This window comes from Panthera onca, chromosome A1, assembly GCF_046562875.1.
Source record: "Panthera onca isolate mPanOnc1 chromosome A1, mPanOnc1 haplotype 2, whole genome shotgun sequence".
Taxonomy (NCBI): Eukaryota; Metazoa; Chordata; class Mammalia; order Carnivora; family Felidae; genus Panthera; species Panthera onca.
The window spans coordinates 224,330,528-224,346,092 of record NC_138339.1 but is presented as its reverse complement, the minus strand read 5'-3'; the positions used below and the strand labels follow the sequence as shown (position 1 = coordinate 224,346,092).

The 15,565-nt window shown below is 36.4% G+C and overlaps 1 protein-coding gene across 2 annotated transcripts in view; it reads right to left on the bottom strand.

The window, feature by feature from the left end:
• The window catches only part of TRPC4 (transient receptor potential cation channel subfamily C member 4), a 195,069-nt gene that overhangs the window by 51,121 nt on the left and 128,383 nt on the right, over positions 1–15,565 (bottom strand). For both annotated transcript variants that reach the window (XM_060637296.3, XM_060637297.3), the window contains exon 4: positions 4,453–4,789. In XM_060637296.3, coding sequence (XP_060493279.1) covers positions 4,453–4,789 — 337 coding nt within the window. The remainder of the gene's footprint in view (positions 1–4,452; positions 4,790–15,565) is intronic.

Sequence of the window (15,565 nt, the reverse complement as noted above, 5' to 3'; positions counted from 1 at the left end):
TGAAATGTTCAGATTTGTTAATATCAACGCTTTAAAAGATAAAAATGTGAAATAAATCATGGAAATGAGAGGCCAATTTTGTTAGAGAAAAATTGTCAAATAAGTATGTGTTATAGGCAAGATGTATAATCCGGATATTATGAGCAATTCTTGGTTTATGCCTAGGAATCCACTAGAAGCTATTTTTAACAGAGCTCAGATTTCTTCCTATGATACATCTTTTCCTCAGTTCACCCTTCTCCTTATCATGCTCAGTGTGCATAGATTTATATACTACATAATTATGGCATATTCTTAGGCACACACATAATATCAAGTCACTTCAGTATCCATTTTTCCTTTCTCATGGAGAACAAAGTATTTCCTGCTTCATTAATGTGATAGCCTCCATTAACACCTACTTTTATGAAAAATGTTACCCATTTCATAATTTCTTTTTGCTAAGCTGATAACGTAAGTCTACATCTCGATATTTCACATATATATTTATATCTGTACACTTTTTTTTGCAGGGAATAAGCTACGATACAAATTTGATTGTTACAGTTGAATTATGATGGATTCTATAGGACAATCAAAACCGGTTTTTGGGAAGGCCTTAAAAATTAGCATTCAAAAGTTGGCTTTTTCCCCATTTTACTTCATATTACCTTCAGAAAGAAAATGACATCCATTTGAGAAAAAAACTGCTGCTATAATTTAAATAAATTCTCATTATATATAAAGATAACATGCTATATTTAGTTTGCATGTAAATTTTATGGAAAAGGGAACTTCTGATATGAATATTCATTCTCATATCCCTGGTATTCTATGTTAAAAGTCAAAACTTTGAATAAATTAAGAGTGTCAAGGTCATGGCCCATCAGAATGTAGAAGTGACCAGATCTCTAATCTGGCCCATGGCTCCTTTGAATCCATCATTCAGTCTTTCCAATAACACTTTCTCTCAGACACTTGAAAGATATAGGTCTGTCATCAGGCCCATATGCTAGAACTATCATTTTTCACTTTTTACTCTAGTTTAAATGGGTAATGTGACACTCTGAATGCATTGGTGTCTATGTGTCTAGAATCTGCCTATCTATTGAGATAGTTCTAACTGTATTATCTGTGATTAGTTTTCTCTTTTGGTTAGGACTGTATCTCCAGATGACCACATCCTAAGTTTGAACCCTGCATGAGGCCTTTAGATTTCTTTGCTTATATGCTAAAACTTATCCTGACAGCAGACATCCACAAGAGTGTTGTTTGATGGGAGAAAGAAGGGTCAGTAACCTTCCATACAAGAAAGTCTGAAGGAAAAATCATTCAAAGGGACAGCTTATCAATGATTCCGCAGTGGAAGAATACCAGGGTTATTGCAGACTGTTTTCTCAAGATATAAAACTCAATAGACTTCAATTTAAATAGTCAACATGATGTTGAACTTCCAGAGGAAAGATATTGAAATAACAGGGAAAAATCATTCTACCCCTGTGCAAAATCGCAAGATATCTGGATCTGTCAGACCAAATAAGTTTGTATTGTAGAAACACAGCAAAGTATATGAAAGAACAGAAATTCCAAAGCAAAAACATACTTCTTAAGGAGATAAAGGGATCAGTTTGAGAGATTATACTCTGCAGTTAGAAAACTTTTCTACTCAGGAAAAGTTAAAATTTATGGTATGAATATATAAAACAAATCAAAAGTCTTTTTGTCAGGATTATACAATGGGAGGTATAAAAGTTATCATTTCTTATAAATCATATCATAGGTCTGGGGAACAGCCCCTGAAAATGGAAGGAAAGTAAAGCGAAGAGGAAGGAAAAAGCCTTTCTTTACACAAAAAGTAGCCCACCGAGTGACGTGGGTTGAAAATCTAAGTTGGTTCAAGAAGACTTGAGAAAAACCCATGCGTAGACCCTCAATCTATCACTGGGAAAACTAACGTGATGAGAAACATATTTGTAAGCCATACTCTTCTCTGTAAGTCATTCAGTCTTGTTATTATAAACCTAGAACCTCACAGCGAAGGGACTGTGAAATGTTTAGCCACTGACTTTTTACCAGACAGCAGTATTAATAAGGAAGACAAGATAGAAGTCTCATTAATACAGTTATCAAATCAGACCAGGCCTTTTTGTCTATATCCCACCTTTGGTCAAAGGTTATAGCATTCCTACCCTGTTGTCTTTAGTCTCTTCCCCACCTACCCTGGCTTAAAAAAAACAATACAAAACAAAACATTTTTTTCTGCCCTAATAATGACAGCTCCCCAGCACAGGGCAATAGGACTCAATGGGACTTTGAATCTTTCATTTTTTTTTTTTTTTTATGAAGATACTGGAAATCCTGAGAGCTTGTGACCACTCATAATTTAAGAGTTTCTTAGTGACAGAACCTGGTCATGTATTCAAATACAGCGCTTTTTCTACAAGAGCCCAATAACATAGTGAATATAGCCTTTAATCATGGATGTATCAAAATACTTAGAACTCAGTCTGAGATATGAGACACTCAGAATTCACTAGCCTTGACAGAGCTATTTGATATAGAAAATTCTTTCTCCGTGCCCAGGTATTTAAGCAAGAGGATCGTTCATATATATTTTTTATTCTAGAAAATCTCTTTGCATCCTAAAAATTCCCAAGTAAATTAATTGCCTAAGTCAGGATAGCTTAAGAAAATGTTGCCTTTAGAAGATATTTCCCCAGGCTGGAATTTTAATTATCACAATTAAATTTGTACCTTATTTAACCATTCAGCTGAGGATTGGATATGATTTCTAGCCAGCTTTCATGGAAAATTCTATTACAAGTTTTGCAAGAAGGAGGCAGCCAATGACTCTTTTAATTGCACAAGTTACTAAAGGCTTGAAGCTTGTATTTTTTAATATTATTTACTGTTTTCTGACATGTAACATATCTCATTGTTTATTATCTATTTCCTCTAGTATAATTTAAGCTTCATAGGGGCAAGGAATTCCTTCTCTTTTTTTTTTTGTTTTATTTTTATTTTTTTACTTTTGTATCACTATTGCCCTGCACTGCACTTACTGTACAGAACGTAGTCTATATATTTTCATTAAGTGCATAAAGGAAAGTCTAGAAATACTATCTCTGCTTATACTGCATTGTAGCTATGGCATTTTTCAAAACTAAATATTCTATATTTCATTTGGAATATCAATTTTTAGACATTCTATATAAGTTCCCCATAATGGGAAATTTAACCTCCAAAATGCTTCTTTAAGAATTGTTTACAAGAAATTTTCTATGAAGAAATATCTATAAAGAACATATTCCTAATGTGAGATATTTAATTTAAAAGGCAATGGGCAGGGTAATTTTATATTGAATATCAACTACAATGTCATAATTATTTTATTAACCTTTCTCCTAATTTAAGCACGATCACACTTTATGCATGCCATATTAATGAGAATGTACTCTGTTTTAAAGTTCACCTAAGAAGGTGCTTTTTCCAACATTTGTAAAACACATCGAATCTTGTTCCTATGAACTTTTTCTTATTGTCAGTACTTAGAGTAGTTATAATGTTTAAAATCAAAGAGTACCTCTATCTCAGATTCAGATATAGTCCTGTTTTCTTTCCTGCCTTTTCCACATTTTATAATTTCTCCAGTAATTTTGACAGTTAAGCCAAACTGATCTTCTGAGACTGTGAATCATGAAATTTTCACATATTTTCTAATTACTAAATGATGAGATGGATATGATACCAGAGAGGTTTAAAATGATGAGCTAAATTGAGAAAATATGATTTTTAGCAAACCACAGTAGGTTAGAGGAAAGAGTAATTAAAATGTGAATTTTAACTATGGCTACAATAAGAGAGTAAAACAAAGTTTTTACCAGCTACTTTAAGCTTTTCTACCTTGATTTCTACAGATTCCAAAACATTTTTCTTTCTATGGAAAGAACAGAGAGAGATTGGAGGATGTCCTAGAGTTTAATTTTCTATTATTTTGGTTGAATACATAATTTCAAAGATAAAGTTAAATGGATTGGTTTTAAAGAATGGTTATAGTTACTTTATGTACAGAATTACTAATTCTGCAGAGTGATTTGTAATTTGTCTTTTGGAAGGTGTATCCATTAAGAAAACTACAATGATCAGTTACATATGGCCAATGAGATATGTGGAAAGTCTTTAAAAGACAAGCTTACAAACAAAAAACCCAGAAAATCATTCACGGGGCATGATGTCATTAAAATCTGAAATCTTAAAACCTACAGTTACATTTCATAGGCTGCACTTGAGGGCAAGTTCCCCAAAACTTGCAAAAGTGTTTATTTAGTTTGGGGATTAGGCCTTGGAGCTAAAATGGTCAAACCTGTTTTCAACATTCCTGTGTCCCAAACTTTAATGAATGTTCTTTTCTGGGCAACAAAATTCCATGGCAGCAACACGTTTTTATTATATTTTCTATAGTAACACATTTACCCAGGACCCACGGTAATATCATCCACTCGACGATGGTTGGTGGTGGACCTTGCCTGTTCAAGTCTGACCTGTCGATGTGCTGAGAGGCAAGCAGCAGCAGGAACAAAAAAGTCAAATAGGACGCTGTATGGCAGATGAACTTGATAAAGGGCTTTCTGATGAACAGTCCCAGTGGGCTTTTAGGAGCTATAAGATAGCACACAGAGAAGACGGGAAAAAGGAGTCCTATTATGAAACACGTCACCATCTTCACTGCCCAGTGTCGTCTCCTCCAGCCCGGGAACTCATCATACCAGCGAGATGCAAGCAGCTGTTGACAGTTGGGCTGAGCAACAAACTACACAGAAAGGAAAGGAAAAGCAAGAGTCAGTGTCACATATGGTGGATTCAGTTCATCAGTAAGACCACAGATTTATCTTTAAAGCCAGAAGTTCTGCTTTAAATAATTTTATGTTGGGCGCCTGGCTGGCTCAGTTGGTAGAGCAGATGATTCTTGACTGTGGGGTTGTGAGTTTGAGCCCCGCCTTGGGGGCAGAGATCACTTAAAAATAAAATTTCTTAAAAATTAATAATTTTATATTTAAATAATCATTAAGTCCTTTAACTCATTCTGTGAATAAAGCCTCTGTATGTAATATTTTATACCAAGGCATAGTGCTATGGGCTTAGTCAGATGTGACAGAAATCATGGTTGTACAGATGTAAAAATACAGATGGAGAACAAGAATAGTCATAGGACACACTGATGAGTGAGCAAAGTTGTGTACAAAGGCATACACACACACACACACACATATATGTACATATATATATGATATATATATGGCACAAGAAAAGATGTCAATAGTGCTTGTTTCTTAGTTTACTGGTTGTTTTCTGGTTATGACATTATACTAGATTTCATTTTTATATTTGTGTATACTTTTAACATTTTCTATCATAAATACTATCTTTTTATCATCAGAAAAAGTAATTATACTTCTAATTGGGTTGAGACATTAAGAAAAACATACATGAAAGCATATTAGGATTACCAGAATGTAAATCATCGTAGCTGAATTTGGTCGAAATAAAACCTATACTTGCCTAAGTATAATCAATTACCATATACCAAACATTTCACAAACATGGCATTGTTTTATCTTGCCAATATTTTGGGGATATAGCATAGACCTTACTCTCTTTTAAGGATGAGGATACAGGGTGTTATAAGAGGTCAGTAAATTTATTTAAGGGTACATATCTAGTAAGTGATAAAACATTTGAGTAACTGGTCCGGGATTTTTTTTTTTCTGCACACTACATTTCTCACTGGGACTGACAGCTAAGCATTAGTATAAATTCAGAGGGAATTATTTCTTCCAGATGGAATGGTCCAAGAATGCTGCCCAGTGGATCTGGCTTTGAAGGGGCAGATTTGTATAAGCAGAGAGGAGAAGGGGAAGGCAATTAAAGGCAAGGTTTGGGGAGAGAGAGAACATACTCTGGCAAGAAGTGTTTAAGGGATGCCCCGTGGGCACTGTTGACTGAAAGAGAATCTTCAGTGTCTTGTAAGGGACTTGGAGAAGTTCCTTTGATATTCTTTTTCGTCTTCGGTTTTAGCCTGTATAGATCTCCTTGAGACAAGACTTGCCCTTACTCTTTTTTGGTGGTAAGCAAGCAAAAAATCCCTGGGTTCACATAATCCCATGATTATCACAAACTAAAAGCTCTTTGAGAGTGAAAGGAGAGAAAGGATGATTGACTAAAAGAGAAATTCAGTAGTTGAGATGTGCAAACATATCAACTGGACATGAAATGATTTTTCATGCAACTGTTTCTCATCACCTTGTCTTGGATACTCTACTCATCAAAGGACACAGAGGGCAAAAAATATGTAATAAATCAAATTTATAATAAGGTGCTTAGTAAATATAGATAAAATAGAACTGCATTTCATCAAGACTTAGATCATGAGGGCTGTCTTCATTACTTTGAAAGTAATTAGTAAAATCAAATTTTATAACCCAAAGAATAGCTTTTCTTTTCTTTTTTTTTTTTTTAAACGTTTATTTATTTTTGAGACAGGGAGAGACAGAGCATGAACAGGGGAGGGTCAGAGAGAGGGAGACACAGAATATGAAGCAGGCTCCAGGCTCTGAGCTGTCAGCACAGAGCCCGACGCGGGGCTAGAACTCACAGACCGCAAGATCATGACCTGAGCCGAAGTCGGCCGCCTAACGGACTGAGCCACCCAGGCGCCCCAAGAATAGCTTTTCTTAACACAGTCCTTGCCTATTATTCTGGTCAAAGTCAGGCATCTGGAAGTCAAAATAGAGTTCTTGCTGATATATATGCAGAGTAATGGCAAAGAATGGTAAGTCGTTAACAAGCCCTGTTCTTTTTAAGAGTTGTCCCTCCAGCACATACAGGATCCTTCCCACCAGGGTTCTATAAACAAATCAGTCTTTCATCTTCTTTCTATTTTTTTTCATATAAAACATTTCTCATACTATTAGAATTCAGCACAACTGAAAGACCTTAATAAAAGGGAGTTAAACTTCCAGAAAATGCAAGATTTAACAAGCAGTTGCTAGAATATCTCATTAATCCTCACACACTGAAGAAACACTGTAAGGGACTAAGTATGAATGATATATTTAATACATGCAGAAAAAGTGAAAGAAAGGTACATACTTTGTTCAAGATGATCTGGGTGAATACTAGGACTTATAACCTCTGTCTGCCCTTCTTGGCCAAAATCTCATTACAGCATGGGACACCCCAGGACAATTGAGCAAATAGCTTTATTAGGAACACTTAAGGTTTTCTCAGATAAATGTTTCTGTTGCCTAATACACATGTATAGACTGTGTTAAATTATCCAGAAGAAGCAAACTATTTAGTCCTTCTAGGAACACCTGCATTGTCAAGCAGTAGGTTAGCCTTCGTTCTTACTAATACTTTTTTTCTTAAAAGGTTTTTTTTTTTTTTAAATTATTGTAAACTATACATCTGTGCTTAGTTAATGAACAGTGTACACAATTTTCTTCTAGACACAGACACAATGAAACTTATACAGACCTAAAGAATAAAAATAGGATTATAAGAAGAGCAGGGGTGAGTGTACATAATATACAAGTTTCCCCAAATTTGGATATTATTTGACTACAAATTTGTTCTAATCATAGGATTAAAATAAACCAAAAAGTATTCCTAAGAATCACTGTAAATCTAAATGCCCTCACAATGGTTTTACATCCTCCTTCTACTACACCTGTTCACTACATGTCTACACCCGCATTTTCCATGGAAAAAAAAGTGGGTTTCATGGTTAAATTAGTTACCAAAATAAGAATTTAAAGAATTAAACTTCTATACTACAGGGTTTTGTAGAGTCTTTAATTGCTAAAGTGGATTAAAACATTCCATTCTCTCATGTGTCCCTTCCTCTTTCCATTTTTCTTTTTTTCTTTCCTTCATGCTCTACTCTGTACTTCATCTCTTGTCTCCTCCTTCCTTTCTTTCTCTCATCCCCAACCCCCAGCCTCTTGGTTTATTTGGCTTATTGAGAGAGACACAGCTTTACCCCAACTCCCTCTGAAAGACACCCTCAGAGAGGGCCATCCTATCTCTCACACCTGCCACTGGCCCATTCCAGCAAAGCCCTTTCCAGATGGGCCTTCACGTTGCCTGCAGCATGCCGGGAGCCCAGAGCCTCTGCCTCTTCTGCTTCATCTTTCTACTGCACATCGAGTCACAGGAACACCCTTCCCAGGACTGGGGGAAGTAGGGTATCTCTTCAGGCAACACTCTTTTCTCCCTACAGCTATTGGCCAATTCTAGCACAACTACAGCCATCCCATTAAAATCATATTAAAACATTAGGAACATTCAAATTCACATTGGTGCCATGCATTTATAAAAGACACTAGAAGAAAAAAAGGGAAAACTTCCTATCCCTCTCTTTCAGTAACCTTTAAAAGAATTTCAAAAGCCCGTTCTCATGATTATTTATCAAATCCTTGAGTCATGGAATTTGATATATTGAAGAAACTGTAAAGATTACTGAAATCTAATTTTTACAAGTAAAGAGAAATCTGGTATGAATAATTTTAAAACAACTACTCAAAATACTAAAGCAATCAACAAATCAACACCATAAAGGAAACAAACAAAAATGATGAAACAGGATAAAGAAAGACTTACTTTTACCACAAAGTAAAAACAAACAAACAAACAAACAAAAACTACCCCAAACTCAAAACCAAACAGACCAAGAAGCCTCACTACTACATGGGCAGGTATTAAATATTAATTGGATATGAATGTAATAAACAGAAGAGAGTTCCAAAATTAATGAAGCCCTAGTAATTAAAATGACTATAGATTTACTTGGTATTTGTCTCAGTGTTTGTATTTTATCTTTTCAGTTTTGAAGTACTTTTTATAGCTTAAAAATTTGTATCCAAAGTTCAGACTGCAGTCATATTCTCTATAAGAGCAAAATCGAGATTCTGGGAACAGCCAACCTGGCTACTTTATGCATCTTGAGTAAGTGGGATAGTTACATGAGAGTTGAGAATTGACTTGAGTCTCAAGAGAATTGAAACTTTTGAGGTGAATGTATTATAGTGATTTACATACAGACAATCTGATTTCTTTGCTTAAAAAGGACCACAGTTTCCTCTGGGTCTTACTGTTTATTTCTGAGCAATTAAAAAATAATCTATATCCTTTGGGGTTTTATTTCCTCTGCCCAGGAATGCTTTTCAGCAGCTCATTTTGTAATGTTGATAGCAAGGTTTAAGGATTATTGGTAGGCAAGGAGCTTTAGGGAATTATTTTGTCCATAACTAAAAACCACTTCTTCAACTTCAATCCCAAATTTCCTTCATAGTTCTCAAGGCCCTTTAACCATGTGAGTCTCTCCCTGTTTCTTAGAGATAGCTTTAGCTGTGTTCCTCATTAAAACAATGCTGGTCTCCTGGAGCACAGTCATACTATGTAACTGCTCAGACGCTGCTACTTTATTAATCAAACATCATTTTCACCTTGTCCTCCCTACTTTAATTAAACCAATAGCATCATCTATGAGTTGGACTTTGGCTAGATAAGTGGGGAGAGGACCCAGATCTGTTAAGAACCATATATATCTGTCTTCTAGGAACTCAACATACATTGGGGACTGATCGTGTGACCAGTCCTCCAGTTTTTCTAATATTTTCTATTTTTCTATTTTTTGCTTTCCTCACTTAAGGTCAGTCTTCTTACTGAGGTTATAAACAGGCAAATTTAGTTCAGTGAAGATGCCTTAGCTGTCATATGCACAGAAGTCACACATCTGGCACATATTCTATGGTCCAGATTAGTGTAATTTAACAGGACATTATATGATGTGCTAAAAAAGAGGTAGAGTATAGGAGGGATTGTGCCCAACATGAAGTAATCTGAGAAAACTGAAGACAGGAACAGGATTTGCTAGTTAATTCTGAAATAACAGGTAGAATTTTCATAGGCACAGCAGTAGGTGGATGTGTTTTAATTTAGATTTAGAGACTATCATCTTAAAAGCTTCAGGATGGAGACAGGTCTGTTCAGATGAGCTATCCCTTGAGCTAGAAGGTTATCATCAATGGTGAATATACCAGTGACACAGTGTAAAGGGAAACTGCAGTCCTATTTTGAGACGTCGGTGAAAATGCTTATTGAGGCAATGCTTGAGTCTAGATCCTTGCTGCTCAGTGTGGGCTGAGGCCAGTGGCACTGGTGTCAACTGGAAGCTCATCAGCTACGCAAAATAGTAGGTCCCACTCAGGACTTGCTGAATAAGATCGACATTTAACAGTGTGCTTCCTACGAATGTTAACATTTGATAAGCACTGGCTGAAAGGATTTTATGTCTAACGAGGTTTTATTTAGCTCTGTTGTATCTGATAAATGCTTCCAGAGTAGTTTTAATTCAATGTAAATATACATTTGAACACTTGCGAATCTCAAGAGCAAATCTGTTTGTGAGGGAGTAGGGGTACTTGGCTGTGTGGTGTGTATTTGTGTGCAGGAGTTTGCTTTCAGCTAAATCCAGCTATGAGTGGTATGAGAACTTGGGTGAGGGGAACTAGCCACAGAGTGGGGCATTCTCAAAATTGAGTAAGCAGCAGGGTTGCCTGGAGGCTTGGTACAAACCGTGTTCCTGAGCCCCACCTCGGTATTTCTGATTCAGTAGGTTTAAGGTGAATCCCTGAACTTTGCATTTCTACCAAGTTGCCATGTGATGCTGCTGTTGGGGATGCAGAGACAAATGATAAGAACCACTGTTTTACAGAACAACACTTTTTAAATAATATAGGATAGTCTTCCAGTTTTTCCAACTTTTTCTATTTTTCTGATTTTTTCTTTCCTTACCTAAATCAATCCTCTTATTGAGGTTATGAACAGGCAAATTTAGTTCATGAAGATGTCTTTGCTGTCAGATGCATAGAAGTTACACATCTAGCACGTATTCTGTGGTACAGATTGGTGTAATATCTAATTACAGGAATAAACACAAAAATATTAAGAGCCATCCCCATCAAGTCACTGAACTGTAGTGCAGACAGAACAGCAGAACACAGTGCAGTGGTAGCCAGAGGATAACAGCTGACTAATTCACCATATAAATGCCTGGAAAGACCTAGACCAGCATGAAACAGACTGGGATGCAATGCATAGGAGAGACATGAGTAGATTTAAGAACCTGGATCAGAAAAGGAGAAAAAAAATTCTCATACCTAGTTTCTGACAGATCTTTACCCTATGCATCACCATCATGACCTTACAGTAAAATGACAAATCATATTGTCTCTATATAATATATTTGGATATTGTAGAGATTAAGAAGATACAAGCCTTGGAACAGCCCACTGGGATCTGAATCCTGATCTGCTGTTTCTTGATTGTGCGAATGTTAATAAATTATTAAATTTTCAATGTGATTTTTTCCCTGATATGTGGGGATAATAGAAACACTTACCATATAAGGTTTTTATAAAATTAATTGAACTAGTACATGAAGAATACAGCAGTTCCTAGATGATACTTATGTTCAATAAGTGCTAGGCATTACTATTATTGTATATAGACACATATATTTACATGCACAAGAATATGTGTATACACACATATGTCCATATACATACACAGTTACATAGTCGTCTTTTTCAAAAAAATGTTTATTTATTTATCTTGAGACAGAGAGAGAATAAGAGTGAGCAGGGGAGGGGCTGAGAGGGAGGTAGAGACAGAATCCTAAGCAGGTTCCACATTGTCAGCGTGGAGCCTGACACGGGGCTTGACCTCACAAACTGAGATCATGACCTGAGCTGAAATTGAGTTGGACACTCAACTGACTGAGCCACCTGGGTGCCCCACAGTTATCCATGGTTTTATACTAAAATATATAATACTTATTCATTTTCTGAATTTTACAGAGTATTGCTGTTATGTCAGTTGATACATATATTTACATATTATATAACCTCATTTTAATTAATGGAATGTCACAAAATAGGGGATTAGTTTTAAAAGATTCTATAGGGAACTTACTTTAAGGAGATGGTAATAATTATTCAAGCATAAGGTAATACCACTACGGTAAATAGTTGACTGAGTTTTTATTAGACTCATTAAAAGGTAAAAAATCAGTGAAGATTCAATCATATCTGAGAAGGAATTGGCAAAAAAGCTTGAGATAAGCCAAGAAGACTGATTAGAGTCTGTTCTCTCCAAACTTACTGGCCAACAAACCCCTTGACTCTGTCAAGTTCAAAGAATCTCCCATCTAGTCATCAAATCACCTGATTACTCTCCTTGGACTTAAATGTCAAATTCATATTTGCAAATTGGGACTCAAGGAGTAGCTCAGAGCACATTTCTAGGGCATCAGTTCTGATGTCTCCACATCCAGAAGGGAAGATGACAACTGAACTCCATCTGATCGTGTTGGCGAGGCAGGGGCAGGATTTAACTTCTTACATCATTTCTGGGCCTAAATTCAAAATTGGTTTGGCAACTGAGCTGGGATATGAGTGGGCAGTAATGGGAAGTTGAAAATGCAGAGGCAAAAGGAATAAGGTAGGAGGTGATAAAGCCAATGTTGAATACATTAAATTATTGAACATGGCAAATAAACAAAACCCAATATAGGTAATGGGAAGGTAGAGTTAATAGATATTGTTCTCTGAAAATCACAAAGGGCAGCATTTGGTAGAAATTCCCTATCTATTCATCAATACCTCTCTTCAAGATTTATGTGAAAGACTGTTTTAAACTGTCATGGAAGGTAGATGAAAAACTGCCAGTTATTTCTAGGTGACTACCTAGAAGTTTTCTTAAAAAATGAAGAGAGGCATGGAGGTAGACAATTATACAGTTTTGAAGAAACCACCATTTGACTCTGGCTCATGTAGGGGAATAGGAGGTGAGAACGGTAGATGGAAAATGGAAGCAGGTTTGGTCCTGATCCCAGCCAGCCAGTTCCCACCTCTGGGCCAGTTCCCACCTCTGATGAGCCACCAACAGTTTCTGCTCTGAGAAGCAGCACAAAGGGTGCTCCACTTTTACTCAGAATCTCCCAGGGAGACTTTTACTGAGGACCAAAATCTGCTCCCCTCTCTTCCATTGGAACAAGAATCCAGAAGGGAAAAAAGAGACACAATGGGAATGAATACTAGTTATCCTTATGAGATGAAACAGTATGGTTCCTTTTTTCCTCCTTCCCTTCCCTTTTAATGTAACATCAAACATATGTTTCTGAGAAAATTAAATTGTACAAGACCCTGCACAATAGGGTGTTCTTTATACCTTCTTTTCAGAGACAACGGTTGACACCATAGAACACAGTCCCTCCTCTACTCTGCCAATTTATACTCATAAATGATATAAGTGTAGAGTTATATTTGTTTCAAATGTGTTAGATCCTATAAACAGATAAGTTTTTCACTCTAGTCTCAAGGTCAAGAATAAAGTCATTTCCTTTATGCTCACTAATCTCTTTTCCTGCCACTGAACTCCTTTCTGCCTCCCTGACAACAGCTCCTCAGACTATCTCGGCTAACACATTTCCTGGGCTAAAAATAACACTCAGTTGTTAATTATCTGTTTATTGAGGTTGGAATGAATTTAACTAGTCTACAATGGGGAAAGGAAGGCTATGTGTTTTGGAAACAGCAGAGCCCACACAGTAACTGACCAGCCGGCACTTTCTGCTCCAACGTGTAGGACAACAGAGGGGAGAACTGAACATAAACAGCACATAAAAGCGCCAGAGAAGAAAACAGTTTCATGTGCCTCAGCCAGTCTCTGACATTACTCTCTAAAGCTGAGAAGAATATGGATAAAGTGTTTGTTCCAGAGGAATTATTCCTTGGTATCCTTTTTCATTCCTTCTCCCTCTCTCTCCTCCCTCATCTCATTGTCACCCACGTGTGTTTGTCTGCAAAGTTCCTTTCATGCTGCCCTCCTCTCCATCCCCTCTGCCCTATCTCTAACCTAGTTCTTCATTTCTCTCAATGATCATTAACTAATGGGCTTCCCTCTCTCTCTCTCTCTTTTGAAATGACTGAAATTATGTTCTTAAAAGTCAGATTATCATTTTCTGGATTTCTATTTCCCATGAGTACAAGCGTTGCTCGTTCACATCCTGGTCTGGGTAGCCTTATGGTAACTCTCTGAGTTAATGCACATCTCAGTCAGTACAGATAGATCATGAAGCATGTGTGAAGAATGACCTGAAAACAAGGAATAAACTGTTATACAAGAGGAAATTAGTTACTGAAAACTTAGACCTGTAACCATCGTTAGGAATTCTTCAAAGGAATTCAACCTGCAACCCAAAGGAAATGAGGGCACATAAGAATGTTACTGATTTTTCTAACCCAGGGTACTGCTAGCCTTGTGAATATTAAAAGTTTTTGCATATAAACTAGATCTTCAGGTGATTCCTAAGGCTTAATTAAAATAGAGTTGCTCATTGTATTAGTTTCCTAGGACTGCCATAAACAAAGTACCACAAACTGGGTGGCTTAAAGCAATAGAATTTATTAGCTCACAGTCTAGAGGCTTAAAGTCCAAAATCAGCATGTTAAGAAGAAGGCTGTACTCCCTCTAAGACGTTGGGTGGAATCCTTCCTTGTCTTTTCCTACCCCCTAGAAGTGGCCTTGGCATTCCTTGCCTTGCAGTTGGATTATTCCAATCTCTGTCTCTCTCGTCACATAGCTGTGTGCCTCACTCCACATCCTCTGCTCTGTTCTTATAAAGACATGAGTCTATTGGATTAAAGGCCTATCTTACTCCAATATGACCTCATCTTAACTAATTTCATCTGCTAGAACTCTTTTCTGAAAATGATCAAATTCTTAGGTATTTGGGTATCCTAACACATCATTTTTTTTGAGGGGGGACATAATTTAGACTATAATATTCCCAGTTCCTCATTTTCTCAGAGTTGCCTATCATATAGCTTTTGGTTCTATAGTTTATATAAAAATGGCTCTTTTAAGTGCTCCAAATACTTTTCAAATCCATAAATAATATTTCAGAACTCTATCTTCCACTCTATGTTCAATTTGCCTCCCTCTCCTATTTTTCTACTTCTTTATTTTCTCACCGTGATTGATAATAAATGACAACGACTAATAAGGAATTAAGAAGAGTGATTATCAATAACATTATGACGTGAGGGAACTCTACATGCAGGCAGCCAGCTGTCCTTATGATGCAAGTTTAAGATTGTCTGTAAACAAAAAGATAAAACCATCTCCTGTAACAGTCTGCTACTATAATTAAACTTTCTACCTAAGGGCTTTCTGGTGATGTGTGTATTTTAACTGGCATAAAATATTACAATGCTTAGGCAAGCAAGGCATTAAGCATATACACCAGAGTTACCTAGTTGAGATAGTCACACAATGGGATCAAAAAAAAAAAAACAAAAAACAAAAAACAAAACAACAAAAAAACCAAAAACCAAAAACCAGAGCTTTGGTGGCTGGAAAAATGAGAGACATGAAATGTTGATCTGGATCAGTACTATACCCCTAGCGAAGAACTCTAAGGACTCAGGGAGAAACATATAGATGCTGATTATTTGAGAGA